Source organism: Schistocerca serialis, chromosome 1 (assembly GCF_023864345.2).
Source record: "Schistocerca serialis cubense isolate TAMUIC-IGC-003099 chromosome 1, iqSchSeri2.2, whole genome shotgun sequence".
Lineage (NCBI taxonomy): Eukaryota > Metazoa > Arthropoda > Insecta > Orthoptera > Acrididae > Schistocerca > Schistocerca serialis.
In genome coordinates, this window is record NC_064638.1 from 574,445,920 (window position 1) to 574,460,810 (window position 14,891).

General features: G+C 39.1%; 1 protein-coding gene across 1 annotated transcript in view; it reads left to right on the forward strand.

Annotated features, from left to right (window-relative positions):
• LOC126476396 (ATP-binding cassette sub-family D member 3) overlaps positions 1 to 14,891 on the forward strand; it is a 100,386-nt gene that overhangs the window by 34,545 nt on the left and 50,950 nt on the right. Inside the window, exons 5-7 of the mRNA XM_050103539.1 lie at positions 6,177 to 6,203; positions 6,462 to 6,532; positions 10,113 to 10,293. Coding sequence (XP_049959496.1) covers positions 6,177 to 6,203; positions 6,462 to 6,532; positions 10,113 to 10,293 — 279 coding nt within the window. The remainder of the gene's footprint in view (positions 1 to 6,176; positions 6,204 to 6,461; positions 6,533 to 10,112; positions 10,294 to 14,891) is intronic.

Below are 14,891 nucleotides of genomic sequence, written 5' to 3' on the forward strand. Positions count from 1 at the left end.
ATGGGTAGCTTTGAGAGATGAATTAGTGAAAGCAGCAGAGGATCAAGTAGGGAAAAGATGAGGGCTAGTAGGAATCCTTGGGTAACACAACAGGTACTGAATTTAGTTGATGAAGGGAGAAAACATAAAAATGCAGTAAATGAAACAGGTGAACGGCAATACAAAAATCTAAAAAAAATGTCTAAACAGGAATGGCTAGAGGACAGATGTAAGGATGTAGAAGCGTATATCACTAGGGGGACAAGATAGATGCTACCTATAGAAAAATTAGAGAGACCTTTGGGGAAAAGAGAACCACCTCCATGAATATAAAGAGCTCAGATAGAAAACCAGTTCTAAGCAAAGAAGGGAAAGCAGAAAGGTGGAAGGAGTATATGAGGGGGGTCTATGCAAGGGCAGTGTACTTGAGGGCAGTACAGTATTATGGTAATGGAAGAGGACGTAGATGAAGATGAAATGGGAGATATGGTACTGTGTGAAGCATTTGACAGAGCACTGAAAGATCTAAGTTGAAATAAGGCCCAGGAAGTAGACAACATTCCATTGGAACTACTGATAGCCTTGGGAGAGCCATCCCTGACAAAACTCTGTCATCTGGTGAGAGAGATGTATGAGACAGGCGAAATACCCTCAGACTTCAAGAAGAATATAACAACTCCAATGCCAAAGAAAGCATGTGTCAATATGTGTGAAAATTACCGAACTAGCAGTTTAATAAGTCACGGCTGCAAAATATTGACACACATTCTTTATAGACGAATGGAAAAACTGATAGAAGCCAGCCTCGGGGAAGATCAGTTTGGATTCCGTGGAAATGTTCGAACATGTGAGGCAATACTGACCCTTCGACTTATCTTAGAAGAAAGATTAAGGAAAGGCAAACCTACTTTTCTAATATTTGTAGACTTCGAGAAAGCTTTTTACAATGTTCACTGCAATACTCTTTCAAATTCTGAAGGTGGCAGGGGCCAAATATAGGGAGCAAAAGGCTATTTACAATTTGTACAGAAACCAGATGGCAATGATGAGTTGAGAGCAGTGGTTGGGAAGGGAGTGAGACAGGGTTGTAACCTATCCCTGATGTTATTCAATCTGTATATTGAGCAAGCAGTAAAGGAAACAAAAGAAAAATTTGGAGTAGGAATTAAAGCCCAGGGAGAAGAAATAAAATCTTTGTTTGCCAATGATACTGTAATTCTGTTAGAGACAGAGCAGTTGATTGGAATGGACAGTGTCTGGAAAAGAGGACATAAGATGAACATCAAGAGCAAAATGAGGATAATGGAGTGTAGTCGATCTAAGTCAGGTGATGCTGAGGGAATTGTATTAGGAAATGAGGTACTTAAAGTAGTATAAGAGTTTTGCTATTCGGGCAGCAAAATAACTGTAGATGGTCAAAGTAGAGAGTATGTAAAATGTAGATTGGCAATGGGAAGAAAAGCATTTCTGAAGAAGAGAAATCTATTAACATCGGGTATAGATTTAAGTCTTCTGAAAGTATTTGTACGGAGTGTTGCCATACATGTAAGTGAAACATGGATAATAAACAGTTTAGACTAAAACAGACTAGAAACTTTTGAAATGTGGTGCTACAGAAGAATGCTGAAGATTAGATGGGTAGATCATGTAACTGATGATGATGATGATGATGATGATGATGATGATGATGATGATGATGATGATGATGAATGGTATTTAGAGTGTGTGTGTGTGTGTGTGTGTGTGTGTGTGTGTGTCTTTTCTCAGATAAGAAAGCTGACTATACACAGTGAAGATAGACATTAGCTACAAAATATACTTTCCCTGCATGACTCCTCCATTGTGGGGCACTTGCTTGACCTGCACACTTAAACCCCATTGAAACTCAAACAAGTTCAGATGTGTTCATTAGACTTACTGTTTGTAAATCACTCAATTACTGTACGCCTTACTTCTGAACTGGCAGAAATTGGATACTGTGTACAGCATTATTGTAGCCCTTATGTAGCTACTGCTATGTCGTGCTGTAAATTTTTTTTTTTTTATATATATAATGAAGCAATTTCTGTACTACTGAAGGTATTATCTACAACCGGGAGAAGACATTTTCTTGAGAGATTGAGCATTTGTTTCTTGTGTGTGTGTGTGTGTGTGTGTGTGTGTGTGTGTGTGTGTGTGGACTTTTATCATTAGTAATTATGGGACAAAGCACAACATGTGTGTGTTGTGGGAGGACTTCCACCGTATTAATGCTACTAATTGAAAAAAAGTAATTATTGATAACTTATATGATCAATATTAGAATCTTACAAAATTGTGATAACAGTAATGATCGTTTGAAAATATTTTAGTTTTGAGACTGAAACAGAATCAAATTGTTTAAGGTTTTACCAATCAGAAAATTTCATTTTACCCCTCGGAAGCTAATTACCCTCAGGTTAGGAACCACTGCTCTACAATATAACTCAGTCTAGGCAAGTGCCTCATGAAAAATGTTAGCTAAGTAAGGCACCAATGCCTGTGAAACCAAAGTTGGAGTCCACCCAAACCTGGTGACTTGTTTTCAACTCATTCAGTTGCTTCTGCACCACAGGGATGCCTATTACTATGTTCTACATACAGGAATCTGTGCAATAATCAAACGATTACATGTTGTACGATCCTCCTTCATCCATGATTTCCTGAACACAACATTTAACACTTCGATTTTCCTTTTGCTTCCTTCTGTTGCCACACCAGACTGACCGATGAGTGACTAGATAGAAGCCATTGATCCTCTTAATGATTTTACATAGAATGAGAATTCTCTAAGCTTCTCAGGTAGATCATTTGCTAAGGTAACAGTAACTTCAGGAACTTAGTTATGAAAGCTTCTGCAATTTGCTGTTAAAATTCTGTCAGTCAAAGTGGCTTAGCTTTGCACTAGATATAATATCACTCCCAGTGTTTTTCAACTGGTGAGCATTTATAAAAGGACCTAAAATTATCACCTGCCCTGAAAAACCTCCAGATGCACTCCAAAGGTAGTCTGCTATGAGAATAGCTGCTTGCTGTGTGTAGTGCACCTCTGACTTAAGAGGAGTCGTACAGTTCTCTCCGCACAGCATGGAGAGGGGTAGTAGAAAATCACATGAAATCAACAGAAGGAATCACTCTTGACTTCCAAAGAACCAACGGACTCTCTGCTTGAGACCCTCAACTTGATTCCAAACAAAATAACCATTATCAATTCTGGGTACAAAGCTGCAAATTGTGAGTTCTGTTCTGCCAGCAGCCTTAACAACTTCCACCAGCCACCCATATGAACTGGCAGCAACCGTGTCAACTGCTAATGTGACTGTGAAGTGGAAATACAAAGGAGCAACCACAGGTAAACCAATACCAGGTAGGCTTCATGGATAGGGTCTACACTCCGCACAGCATGGAGAGGGGTTGTAGAAAATCATATGAAATCAACAGAAGGAATCACTCTTGACTTCCAAAGTACTACCAGCAGTCCAGCTAGCACGACATCTGGGCATTGGGAGTTCAAAGAATGGGATACAATGGTCAAGCAGTTCCTTGTTTCTGTAGTTGGTGGCAAGCAACACTTGATGTGGTGCAGAGGGACCACCACTGGACAGTGGATGACTGGGAATGAGAGATTTGGAGTGATTCCCTGTATCAGTCCGATGGAAGGGTTTGGGTTTGGTGAATGCCTGGAGAGTATTACCTGCCATCGTTTGTAGTGCCACCATTGAGGTAGGGAGGATGTGGTGTTATGGTATGAGGATGCTTTTCTTGGTTAGGATGTGCTTTCCTTATTGTGCATAAGAGAAAGGTAAATGTAAAAGGATATAAACACATGTTACTACATTATGTACTGTGCACCATATTCTTGAAATTTAATGGCCTGCTTGGAGTCTCAACCTGAACTCAATGGAATACCTTTGGAATGAATTAGAATGTCAACTTCACTCCAGACCCTGGCATCTGACCTTCTCTGATTTTGACTCTTGAGAAAGAGTTTAAGCCATTGTAAATGTAAGGAATGAACACACCCCTTACTGAAGTCCACAAATAGGTTTTTGGATACTTTTGATGAGATTGTGAAATATTTATTCTATATATACACTTTCATTTAACAATCTATCAATTTTCATTTAACTATTTTTTAATGACATAGTTTCATATCAGTGTGTACTTGTCTCGAGTTCTCATGAAAAACTGCCTTTCTTTATTTTATTTATTTTTAGTTGTTTATTTCATGTTCCAATGCTCCATGCTGTAAATATCTCGCAGGATATGGAACATCTCAGTCTTAGAAGTTTGTGGAGAATACATTATATAGTGTTATGTGAGAATTACTTAACTGTTTCATATTAAGGTGTCTACAACTTCAGTTCTATTATAGAAAAATAAAATATTTACGCATGTTTACAATAATAAATAAATGTATTGTCTGTTTTCGTTTTTTTATATGCAGTAGACAGCTATGTAAAATATGAGGACTTAATCTTTCGCAGTGTAAATAATTTAGGAGTAAAGGAAACCATTCATTGAATAGCTGAAGTATTGAGAAAAGAAACTTGCTAGCTTTTGGAATCAGTCCTTTCACGAGCTAGTACACACATGCACATGTGCGTGCGCTTGCGCGTGCTCGCGCCCACGTTTATCTGTTCCTCTACATGGTGTCTTCTGGCAGTGAGTCTGTTGGTTAATGGAGACTGAGACCAGGAGGATTAAGGGAGCAAAGGATGTGTTGCAAGGATGACTCACATCTCCATAGTTCAGAAAAGCTGGTGGGGGAGGGAAGGATCCATATGGTCCAGATTGTGAAACAACCTTTGAACTCGAGGATGTTGTGATAAGCTGCATGTTGTGCTTGCCACAGTTTGACAGTCGCCATTTAGTCTGGTGGACAGTGGGTTGCTAGTCATAGGAATAGAAAAAGCTTTGCAGTGATTGCAGTGGAATTGTTATATGACATGGCTGCTTTAAGAAGTTGCCCTGTCTCTGATGGGGCAGGATAAGCCTGTGACTGGATTGGGGTAGGAAGTGCTGGGTGGTTGCATCAGGCAGGTCTTCCACAGGGATGAGGCAGTGGTTGGGAGTGGCATAGGGGTGGACTAGGATGTTGTATAGGGTGAGTGAGTACACGATGCAATAGAACTTTAGGAGAGAAATATCTTGGGCAGAATGTCCCTCATTTCAGGGCATGATGATAAATAGTCAAAGCCCTGATGAAGGATGTGGTTGACTTGTTGCAGTCCACAGGTTATTGGGTCATGAGAGGGGCACTGCTTTGAAGCTGATTCCGGGAAGTGCTGGGAGGATTAAGGGTGTTTGAGGTTTGGCATGGGAAGTCGTTCTGCAGCTAGGTTGGAAGGGGGAGGGGGGGAGAGGGAATGGGGTTAGTGCCTGTCTGTGAAGGCCCTTGTGAGACCTTTGGAATACTAGGCATTAGAGATCCTGTCTCTGCACATATGCATTCCACAGGTGGCCAGGCCATATGGGAGGATTTTTTTGTGTGGAAAAGATGACAACTGTTGAAACAGAGGTATTTTTGATGGTTATTGGGTTTCACATGGACAGAGGTGTGGATGAAGACGTCAGGGAGGTAGAGGTCAATGTCCAGGAAGGCAGCACATCGGGTTGAGGAGCACAAAGTGAAGCAGATGGGAGAGAAGGTGTTGAAGTTGTGGAGGACAGGACTGTCTCTCAGTCCCGAGCGCAGATCATGATATCATCTATGAACATGAACATGAACCAGGTAAGGGGTTAGGAGTTTTGGGTTCTACGAAGGGGCACAGGCCTGTTTTTTCTGTGTGTACTCTAGCCTGAGAAAAGATTAATTCCAGAAGATAGCAAGATTTTTTTCTCTTTTGTGTTTGCTTGTCAGCTTCTTAGCACTTCTGCTGTTTGGTGAGTGGTCTCCATTACTCCTAAATTATTTACATGCTATTATAAGTTCCCTATTAGTATTAATCTTTCAGGTGTATTTGTATTTGTTGTTCCAATTAACTTTGTGTATTCCTTCTTCAAAGTGTGTGTGTGTGTGTGTGTGTGTGTGTGTGTGTGTGTGTGTGTGTGTGTGTTCTTTAGTTCCCATCCAACTTGTATTCTTTTGTCAAGTTAAATGTTACATGTTTATATTTTCAATCACATCTTGAAGGGCCAGAACATTTAAGCAGTTCTAATAAATGTTTCTTTTTCAGATATCCGTTGTCAACAACATTCTTAAGGTATGTGTACTGGCTTCAGTGCCTATGAAATTTTTTTATATGAAATAGGATACAAAAAGTTCTGTAATAAGTTTTAATTCCTGCAATACATGCAGCCACTCATCCTCAGGTGAACTGAAACAATAACTGTTTATTAACCATTTGTGAAAAACTTGAAGATTCTTTAACAGTGAGGTTTTCATTAAATTTTTTTTAATAATGTGCTGATATACTTTGTAAATGTAAAATCTTTCTTGATTAAAATGTATTCCATTGCAGTACGGAATTGGAGAGCTGAAGCTGCGTTTAAGAACACGGCTAACACATCACCTGTATGATCAGTACCTCAGGTATGTTAATTTGTGATCTCTATACTGTTAGACAATTTCAGTGTCATATTCTATTCACTATTACATCAATATGTAATGCAGACAGAAAAGTCGCAATTTTTATGTAGAGTATTCACAACTAAGGTCATGTATTTGTAGATACCTGCCAGTGTGAATTGATTTTTTTCTGCACCACAATTTGTGAAAAGGGCACACTCGGAAAGAATGGCCTGGATTGCTTGAAACTTAGCGGCTTTGTGGATAAGCAGTAAGTGATTCAGATCATAGAGTGATGGCACGCACGTAACACTGGCAGCACTTTAACTTGTTTGACTATAAAGATCAGTGTTATGTCAAGTTAAACTAGTGAAAAGCCAAGATATCCATTAAAATGTGAGAGCAAGTGCCAGTATGCCTCTTCAGTGAGTAATGGTGCTCTGTCAGTGTATGAGTGAGTTCAAACCAAACAATGATTGGTGGGTAGGAAGTAAGTTTTCATACTATGAGATTTCTGCTCATACAGGGCATGTAAGCGCATTTGCTGCAACAGTGGATCACAAGAGAGGCGCAAAAATGATAATCAGATTCTGGACTGCACGTAATCAACAGATGACTTCTACGTCAATTTTCTGTTTTGTCTGCATTGCTTTGATCAACACTACAGACTCAACAATGTTGGCTTGATCGCTATAGGACTGCAATGGGTGTGATCCAGTCTGTTTAGCAGTATGTTGCAAGGTTTACTGACGGCCTGCATGCTGTTATGTCAGTTTTGATAGATCGAAAATCCTGAGATAAAAATGAGCATATTAATGCCGCTCAGCTCTTGGCACGCTGAATGACAGAATGGAATGTTTTTGTCTCTCTTCCATTTCAAACTGACATAGTGTGATGTCCATGTACTGCTGTCCTATTTTTAATTCTACATCAGTTGATGTATTATTCAGTTAAGGTTTTTGTGAATATGCAAGCCAAGTAATTGCTTCTTAGTGTCAGATAACTTTAATTAGTTTTTTTATGCATCTATTCCCACCATCCTATTTTCTCATTCTGACTCAACATGTATCATACATACCAGATGGAATAATTTAGTCATGGTTGGCCCTCCCAAGGGACTCAATAATTCTGAGAGAATATCTACTCCAGGGGCACTGCGTCAACTTAGATGTTTCAGAGCACTGTCAAATTCTTCTCACTGTGCAATGTCACTCAGTTCATCTTTGTTTACTTCCTCTTTATCCTACTATGATATTATGTTAAAGTTCATTTCTCTTGTATAGCCTTCCTGTATATTCCTTCCATCTTACAGACTTTGCTTAGCACTGGCTTCCTATCGGAGCATTTGATATTCATACAGTTACTTATCTTTTCTCCAGAGGTCTCTTTAATTTTATTGTAGGCATTTATCTTTCCTCCAGTTATGCATGCTTCTACAGCCTTTCATTCATCTTTGACATTCCTGCTTGGTCATTTTGCACTTTCTGTCAATCTCATTTTTAAACACATATATTCTCTTTTCCCTGCTTCATTTGTTGAATTTTTTTATATTTTCTCTTTTCATAAACTAAATTCAGTAACTTCTGTGCCACCTAAGGATTTCTACTACACCTTGTATTTTTATCTATTTGGGCCTCTGTTGGCTTCATTATTTTATCTAACAAAGCTACCCATTCCTCTTTTATTCTATTTTATCCCCATTGCAGTTAATTAGTGCTTAATGCTACCTCTGAAACTCAGAAGAACCTCTGCATTTCTATCTCCTTATTAATTCCTGCATTACCCTTATTTTTATATTAAATCCCTGTACTCCCCTGACCTGAAGTTGTGTTCTTCCTGTAATTGCACTTCACTATTCCCCGAAATATCTCACTTCAACCTAGCCATTTACCTTTTTAAATTTTCTAACCTACCTACTCTATTAAAGGATCTAACATTCCACACTCAGATCCCTAGGATGCATGCAGTTTTCGTGGGTGACAACATCCCCCCATGTAGTCACTGTCTGGAGATCTGAAATGTGGACTATTTTATCTCAAGAATATATTACCAGAGAGGATCCTGTTATCATTAAACCGTACAGTAAAGCTACATACCCTCAGCAATATAATAGTTGTAGTCTTGCTTTGCATTGAGTCCACAGTACCAGATAACAAGGCGTTGTTGACTAATGGTGCAAGGCCAGATCAGTTGATCAGACAGTTGCCCCTGCAACTACTGAAAAGGCTACTGCCCCTTTTTAGAAACCATGGGTTAGTCTGACCTCACTGACACCTCTCTGTTATAGTTGCGCATACAGTACAACTATCTGTATTGTTGAGGCACGAAAGCCACGCCACCTCAGTGGGATCCATAGTTTGTGGGAAATGGGGGGGGGGGGGGGGGGGTGCCTCTACTGAAAAAACACAAGGATACAGTAATTCTTGTAAAGCAGAATTTGAATCACCAACTGCAACATTGCTTGTTTACATTTTAGCCCGTTGAGTAACCCACTGCTACATGAAGACATTATACTGATCTCACTAACATCAAGGTATTTCTTGGTAGTGTTCCATTTTTTGCAACCAATTTACCACATCAAGTAGCTTAGAACTGAGTGCCAGGAAGTGAACTTTTTTCAGTAACAAAATTTTGAGTGTTCTTTACTTTTTTAGGCAGTCTTTTGCAATCTGTAATGCAATTGGCTTCTATGTAACATTACAGGCAGCTTGAATATCAATTTCTACCCTATTTTCAGCTATCAGGCACACCTAATTTCTGATAAGTTAATTTTAGTCTGTGTTGCAGTTTTCATAAACATGGAAGTGTGATTATTGCTGAGATAGCCTACTTTTGATGTGGGTGATGGTCATAATACATTTCTTTTCTTTACCTAAAGTCCTATCTACATTGGTCTATTATAATTATTATTGCAAGCATAGCTCTGCTTAAGATCTTCAAAGTATAGCTACTGCAGTACATTTTTTTACCTCAGTTTTAATCTGTTTGCCAATTGCTCTTGTTCCACATTTTTCTTTCTTTCCCCTACTCTTCCTGCAACCCCTCCTCCTCCCCCACCCACCCAGAAAAAAATAAAAGAAATTACTCAGCATGTATATTTGATGTTGATGATGCCTCACATATATTAACAACACTGGTGAGAATTTGCTGTAAAGACCTACCTGTTTCTATTATGTTACGATCATAAGGATGAGGAACTTCATTGAAATGGAAACATTAATTGTTAACCTGTACTTTGCATGTGACTTGAAGGAAAGAGGGTAAATGTAGCTTCGGATTTGGAATTACTGGTTTGTTCCACGAATGGCAGTTGTTCTATCAGTGTAATTTGAAACATTATTTGGTAGAAAAGGAAGGAAGAAAGGAAATTACTAATGATCCAGAGTTTGTACACAATATAGGTCATCAGCCTCTTGAAGTGTACAAGATACCCAAAAGGAAAACAGATGAAAGTTCTCTACTCAACCTGACAGTGAACTAAAAAATAGAACTGAAAAACACACTTTTAGCTCTAAATTTCCTCTTATCTGCATTTATATAACATTTTGGTTACGTGTCATGTAATTATTCAAACAGTTTCTTTATTTTTGTTTTCTTCATACAGGGGCTTTACATATTACAAAATGAGTAACCTGGATAATCGTATTGCAAATGCAGATCAGCTCCTAACAACAGATGTGGACAAGTTCTGTGATACATTTACGGACTTGTATTCAAATACATGCAAACCCATGCTGGACATATTTATATATGTATATCGTCTGACAGTGTCATTGGGGCCACAGGTATGTGACATTCACATATTTGAATATCTCTCTCTCTCTCTCTCTCTCTCTCTCTCTCTCTCTCTCTCTCTCTCTCTCTCTCTCCTCTCTCCTCTCTCCATCTTCCTCTCCTCTCTCCTCTCTCCTCTCTCCCCTCCCCCCTCCCCTCCCTCCCATCGTCACACCCCCATCTGATTCCTAGATAATTATTAAGGTAGCTAAAAATGGACAACTCTTTGTCACTCAGTGCCATTCCAGGCTTCACCAGCTCTTTCATGTCCTCTTCCTTTTGTCAGTATGAGAAATATTTCGAAGATTCTCCAGTTCACAAAGCACTATTCCAGTGCTCAACCAAACTGTATAATGCCTTTTGCCCTTACTGTGTCCCTGCTCACAATTACCTGCCACTTAGTTTCTTAGTCACACGCACATACTATCTGCATATGCGCTACCTTCTACTCCTGTACTGTAACATACACCTCTTACTTCACTTATTTTTGTTCAAGGTTTTTTTATGAATAAAATTTGCTTGATTGATCTGCTTCTTTCAGAAATATTGACAGTTGAGTGTTGATAAAATTATAATTAGAGCACATACATGTATTGTTGCACAACTTGATAATTATTATTGGTGTAGAATTAGGGTTTAAAGTAGTCATAAAAAATCATTTAGATTTAAAGTTTACACGTCACCTTAATTCATCTACATCTAAATACATATTCTGCAAGCCACCATATAATCAATATCCAAATACATATTCTGCAAGCCACCATTTGTGCTTGGTAGAGGGTACACTGTACCACTACTAATCGTTTACTTTCCTGTATCACTTGCAAATACAGCAAGGCAAAAACAACTGTCTATATGCCAACATATAGGCCGTAATTTCTTTTATCTTCATGGTCCTTATGTGAAATATACATTGTCGGCAGTAGAATCTTTCTGCAATCGGCTTCAAATGCCAGTTCTCCACATTCTCTCAATAGCATTCCTTAGAAAAGACGTCACCTTACACCAAGGATTTCCATTTAAGCTCCTGAAGCATGTCTGCAATACACAAATGTTTTTCAAACCTACCGGTAACAAATTGGGCAGCCTGCCTCTGAACTGCTTTGATGTCTTCCTTTAATCAGACCTGTAGGGGTACCAGACACTCAAGCAGTACTCTAGAATGGCTCACACTAGTATATTGTATGCTGTCTCCTTTAAGGTAAAGCAGACTTTTATAAAATTCTTCCAATAAACTGAAATCGATCATTCGCCTTCCCTACTGCAACCCTTACATGCTTGTTCCATTTCATATCATTCTGAAGTGTTATGTCTACATATTTAATCTATATATAAAAATCAAAGATGCTCTGACTTACCAAACAAGAAAGCGCTGGTAGATACACAATAAAAAACACACACCCAAATTTCTAGCTTTCGCAACCAAAGGTTGCTTCATCAGGAAAGAGGGAAGGAGAGGGAAAGACGAAAGGATGTGGGTTTCAAGAGAGAGGGTAAGGAGCCATTCCAATCCCGGGAACGGAAAGACTTACCTTTGGGGGGAAAAAGGGACAGGTATACACTCGCGCGCCCAAAAAGAGGACAGGTATACATTCGCACACGTGCAAAAGCGCGCACGCACACGCACACACACACACACACACACACACACACACACACACACACACACACATATATATACAGACACAGGCAGACATAGCTTGTCTGCCTGTGTCTGTATATGTGCGGATGGATATGTGTGTGTGTGCGCGCGCGCAAGTGTATACCTGTCCTGTTTTCCCCCCTAAGGTAAGTCTTACCGCTCCCGAGATTGGAATGACTCCGTACTCTCTCCCTTAAAACCCACATCCTTTCTTCTTTCCCTCTCCTTCCCTTTTTCCTGATGAAGCAACCTTGGGTTACGAAAGCTAGAAATTCGTGTGTGTGTTTGTGTGTTTTTTATTGTGTCTATCTACCAGCGCTTTCTACTTCGGTAAGTCACAGCATCTTTCTTTTTATATATATGTTGTTCCCCATGTGGAATGTTTCTTTCTATTATATAGATATTTAATCTTTGTGACTGTGCCAATCACACTACCAATGCCGATTTGAACATTATAGGTTTGTTTTTCCTAATCATCTGCATCTGTCTGTGTTTAGAGCTAGCTACTATTCATCACACCAACTAGAAATTTTGTCTAAGTCATCATGTATCCTCCTTCAGTCAGTCACTGATGACACCTTCCTGTACACCATGTGACCGTACAAGCTGTGGGGTCGAGATTAGAGCGGCAGTTTCCTGCCGCAGAGTATGTGGCCGGCAGTTGCTACGGGGCCGTGGTGAGCGGCTAGCGTTTATGCGGCCTTGGAAAAACCCGAGCGCTTGTCAGAGGTGCATATGGCCAAGTCAGCGCGCTTGGAGATATTTATATGCCAGAGAAAAGTTGATAAAAAAACTAAGTGACACGGAGGTGCGAGTTGGCACACGTGGACAGAAAAAAATATGTAAAGCTAAAGTATCTAGACGCGCCACAAAAATATATAATAGTTTAAAAGTTATTGTTGTCTTAAAAATTGTAAATTTATGAAAGTTCAGAAGCTAATATCTCGCAATACTTTGGCCGATAAATATACACAATTTGTCTACGGATGCGGCGAGAAGAGCTGCATCGAGCAATTGCCGATTTAGCATAATCTGTACCATTTTTGAATGAGAGGGCAGAATATGGGATCCAACTGAGAGAAACCGTGTTTTTGGTAATAAATAAATTTAAAGAGACGAAATTAGCTGCAGCATTCTAAAGTTTATAGGGGTAGGTGAGTAATTATGTATTTTTATTTATTTATGTTTAGTATAAAAAATCTGGAAAAAGCAATATCATGTCACAAGAACATTATTTGTGAAAAAAAACAGTGGCAGATACAGAAAATTGGACCTTAAATTGTTGTTGCATGGAAATTTTCCATATTTTTCAGTGTATCATGTTTGTTTTTGTGTTTAGTTTTAGAATATTCGTAATTCTTTTTGTCAAACATTGCTTTGAGTTAGACAGTCATTTTAAGTGTGAATAGAGCGGCCATCTTTGATGACAGGGGAGTTGGTTCTGAGTGACGCTAAGAGCCGGACGTGCCGCTCATCTGGGGGTAGCAGTGTGTTGGTAGCCACATTCGGGGACAAGTATTTACGTAACGATGTTCAAAAGCGATAAAGTGGAGCGCAATATAGTGGATTAGGACAGCAGACAACAATGTATTTTGTGAACTGTGAACAGACTGTCGAGTGTCGTGTTCGCGACAAATGAATTTTATAGTGAACTGTTGTAGCACCAGTTATTAACATCCACCTTTATGTAAAAGTCCCTCAGACTGCATTTTAAGTGTTTACCCAATATATTGAAGAAAAATAAAACTACCTGTTCAAATTATAAATCAACATAGGTGACTCAATATTTTAAATTTCACTGGAATACCTGCCTGCATTGTTACATTTTATTTCAGCTTTAAAATTGAGTTTACGACAGGTGTGAGCTGGCACTCTGTGACAAAAAATGTTGACAAACATTGAGACCAGCCACATTTCTGGCCACTCAATTAAGCTGAGTGTAACAAAATATATTTTTTCGTGCCATAGCATGCGGGGACTCAACCCAAACTATTCAAACTTCAATGTGTAGTGCCCAGTACAGTAATAACCACAGCATCATCAGCAAACAGCTACAGATTTTGCTCCACATTCTGCCAGATGTATTAAAAAAAATAGCAACAGTCCTATCAAACTTCCCTAGGGCACTCTTGGCAATACTCTTATTTCCAATTAACATTTGCCATTGAGGACAGTGTGCTGGGTTCCATTATTTAAGAAGTTTCTGAACCTGGGAATGTATTCCATATGCTTGTACCTTCATTAAGTTTTTAGTGGGGCACCATGTCAAATGCTTTTCAGAAATCAAGTAATATGGATTCTTCCTGTTGCCCTTTATCAATGCTTCACACGATATCGTGCAAGAAACAGGCATCAAAGTTTCGCATCAGTGATACTTTTTAGAACCGTGCTTATTTTTGGACGGGAACTTTTACATCTCAAGGAAATGTGTTAAATTCAAACTGAGAACATGTTCAAGAATTCTATAGCAAACCGATGTTATGGATTTTGGTCTGTAAGTATCTGGGTCCATTCTTTTACCCTTCTCATATATGGAAATCATGAGCACTTTTTTCTAGGCTCTTCGGACTTTGCGTCAACGCCATAGACTACTCTTTGTTAAACCCAATTGGGATTCTGTATGGGCCTGCCAACTCGATCGTTTTCCACTCTCAGTTGTTTCTCTATTCCATGGATCCATATTACAATGTCCTCCATACAGGAGTCTGTGACTGCATGTAATATGATTTTTACACATGAACAATTTCTTAAATGTGAAATTTAAACCTTTAGCTTACCTTTTTGTCTTCTCCTGCCACACCAAACTGGTCAAAGACTGACGGGATAGAAGCCTTAGACCTGCTTAGTCAATTTATGTAGGACCAGAATTTCCTCGGCTTCTCACCAAGATCTTTCATTAAAGTATGACGGTGGTAGTTGCTGTATGTTTCAGGCATTGATCTTTTTACAGACGGACGTATGTCTACT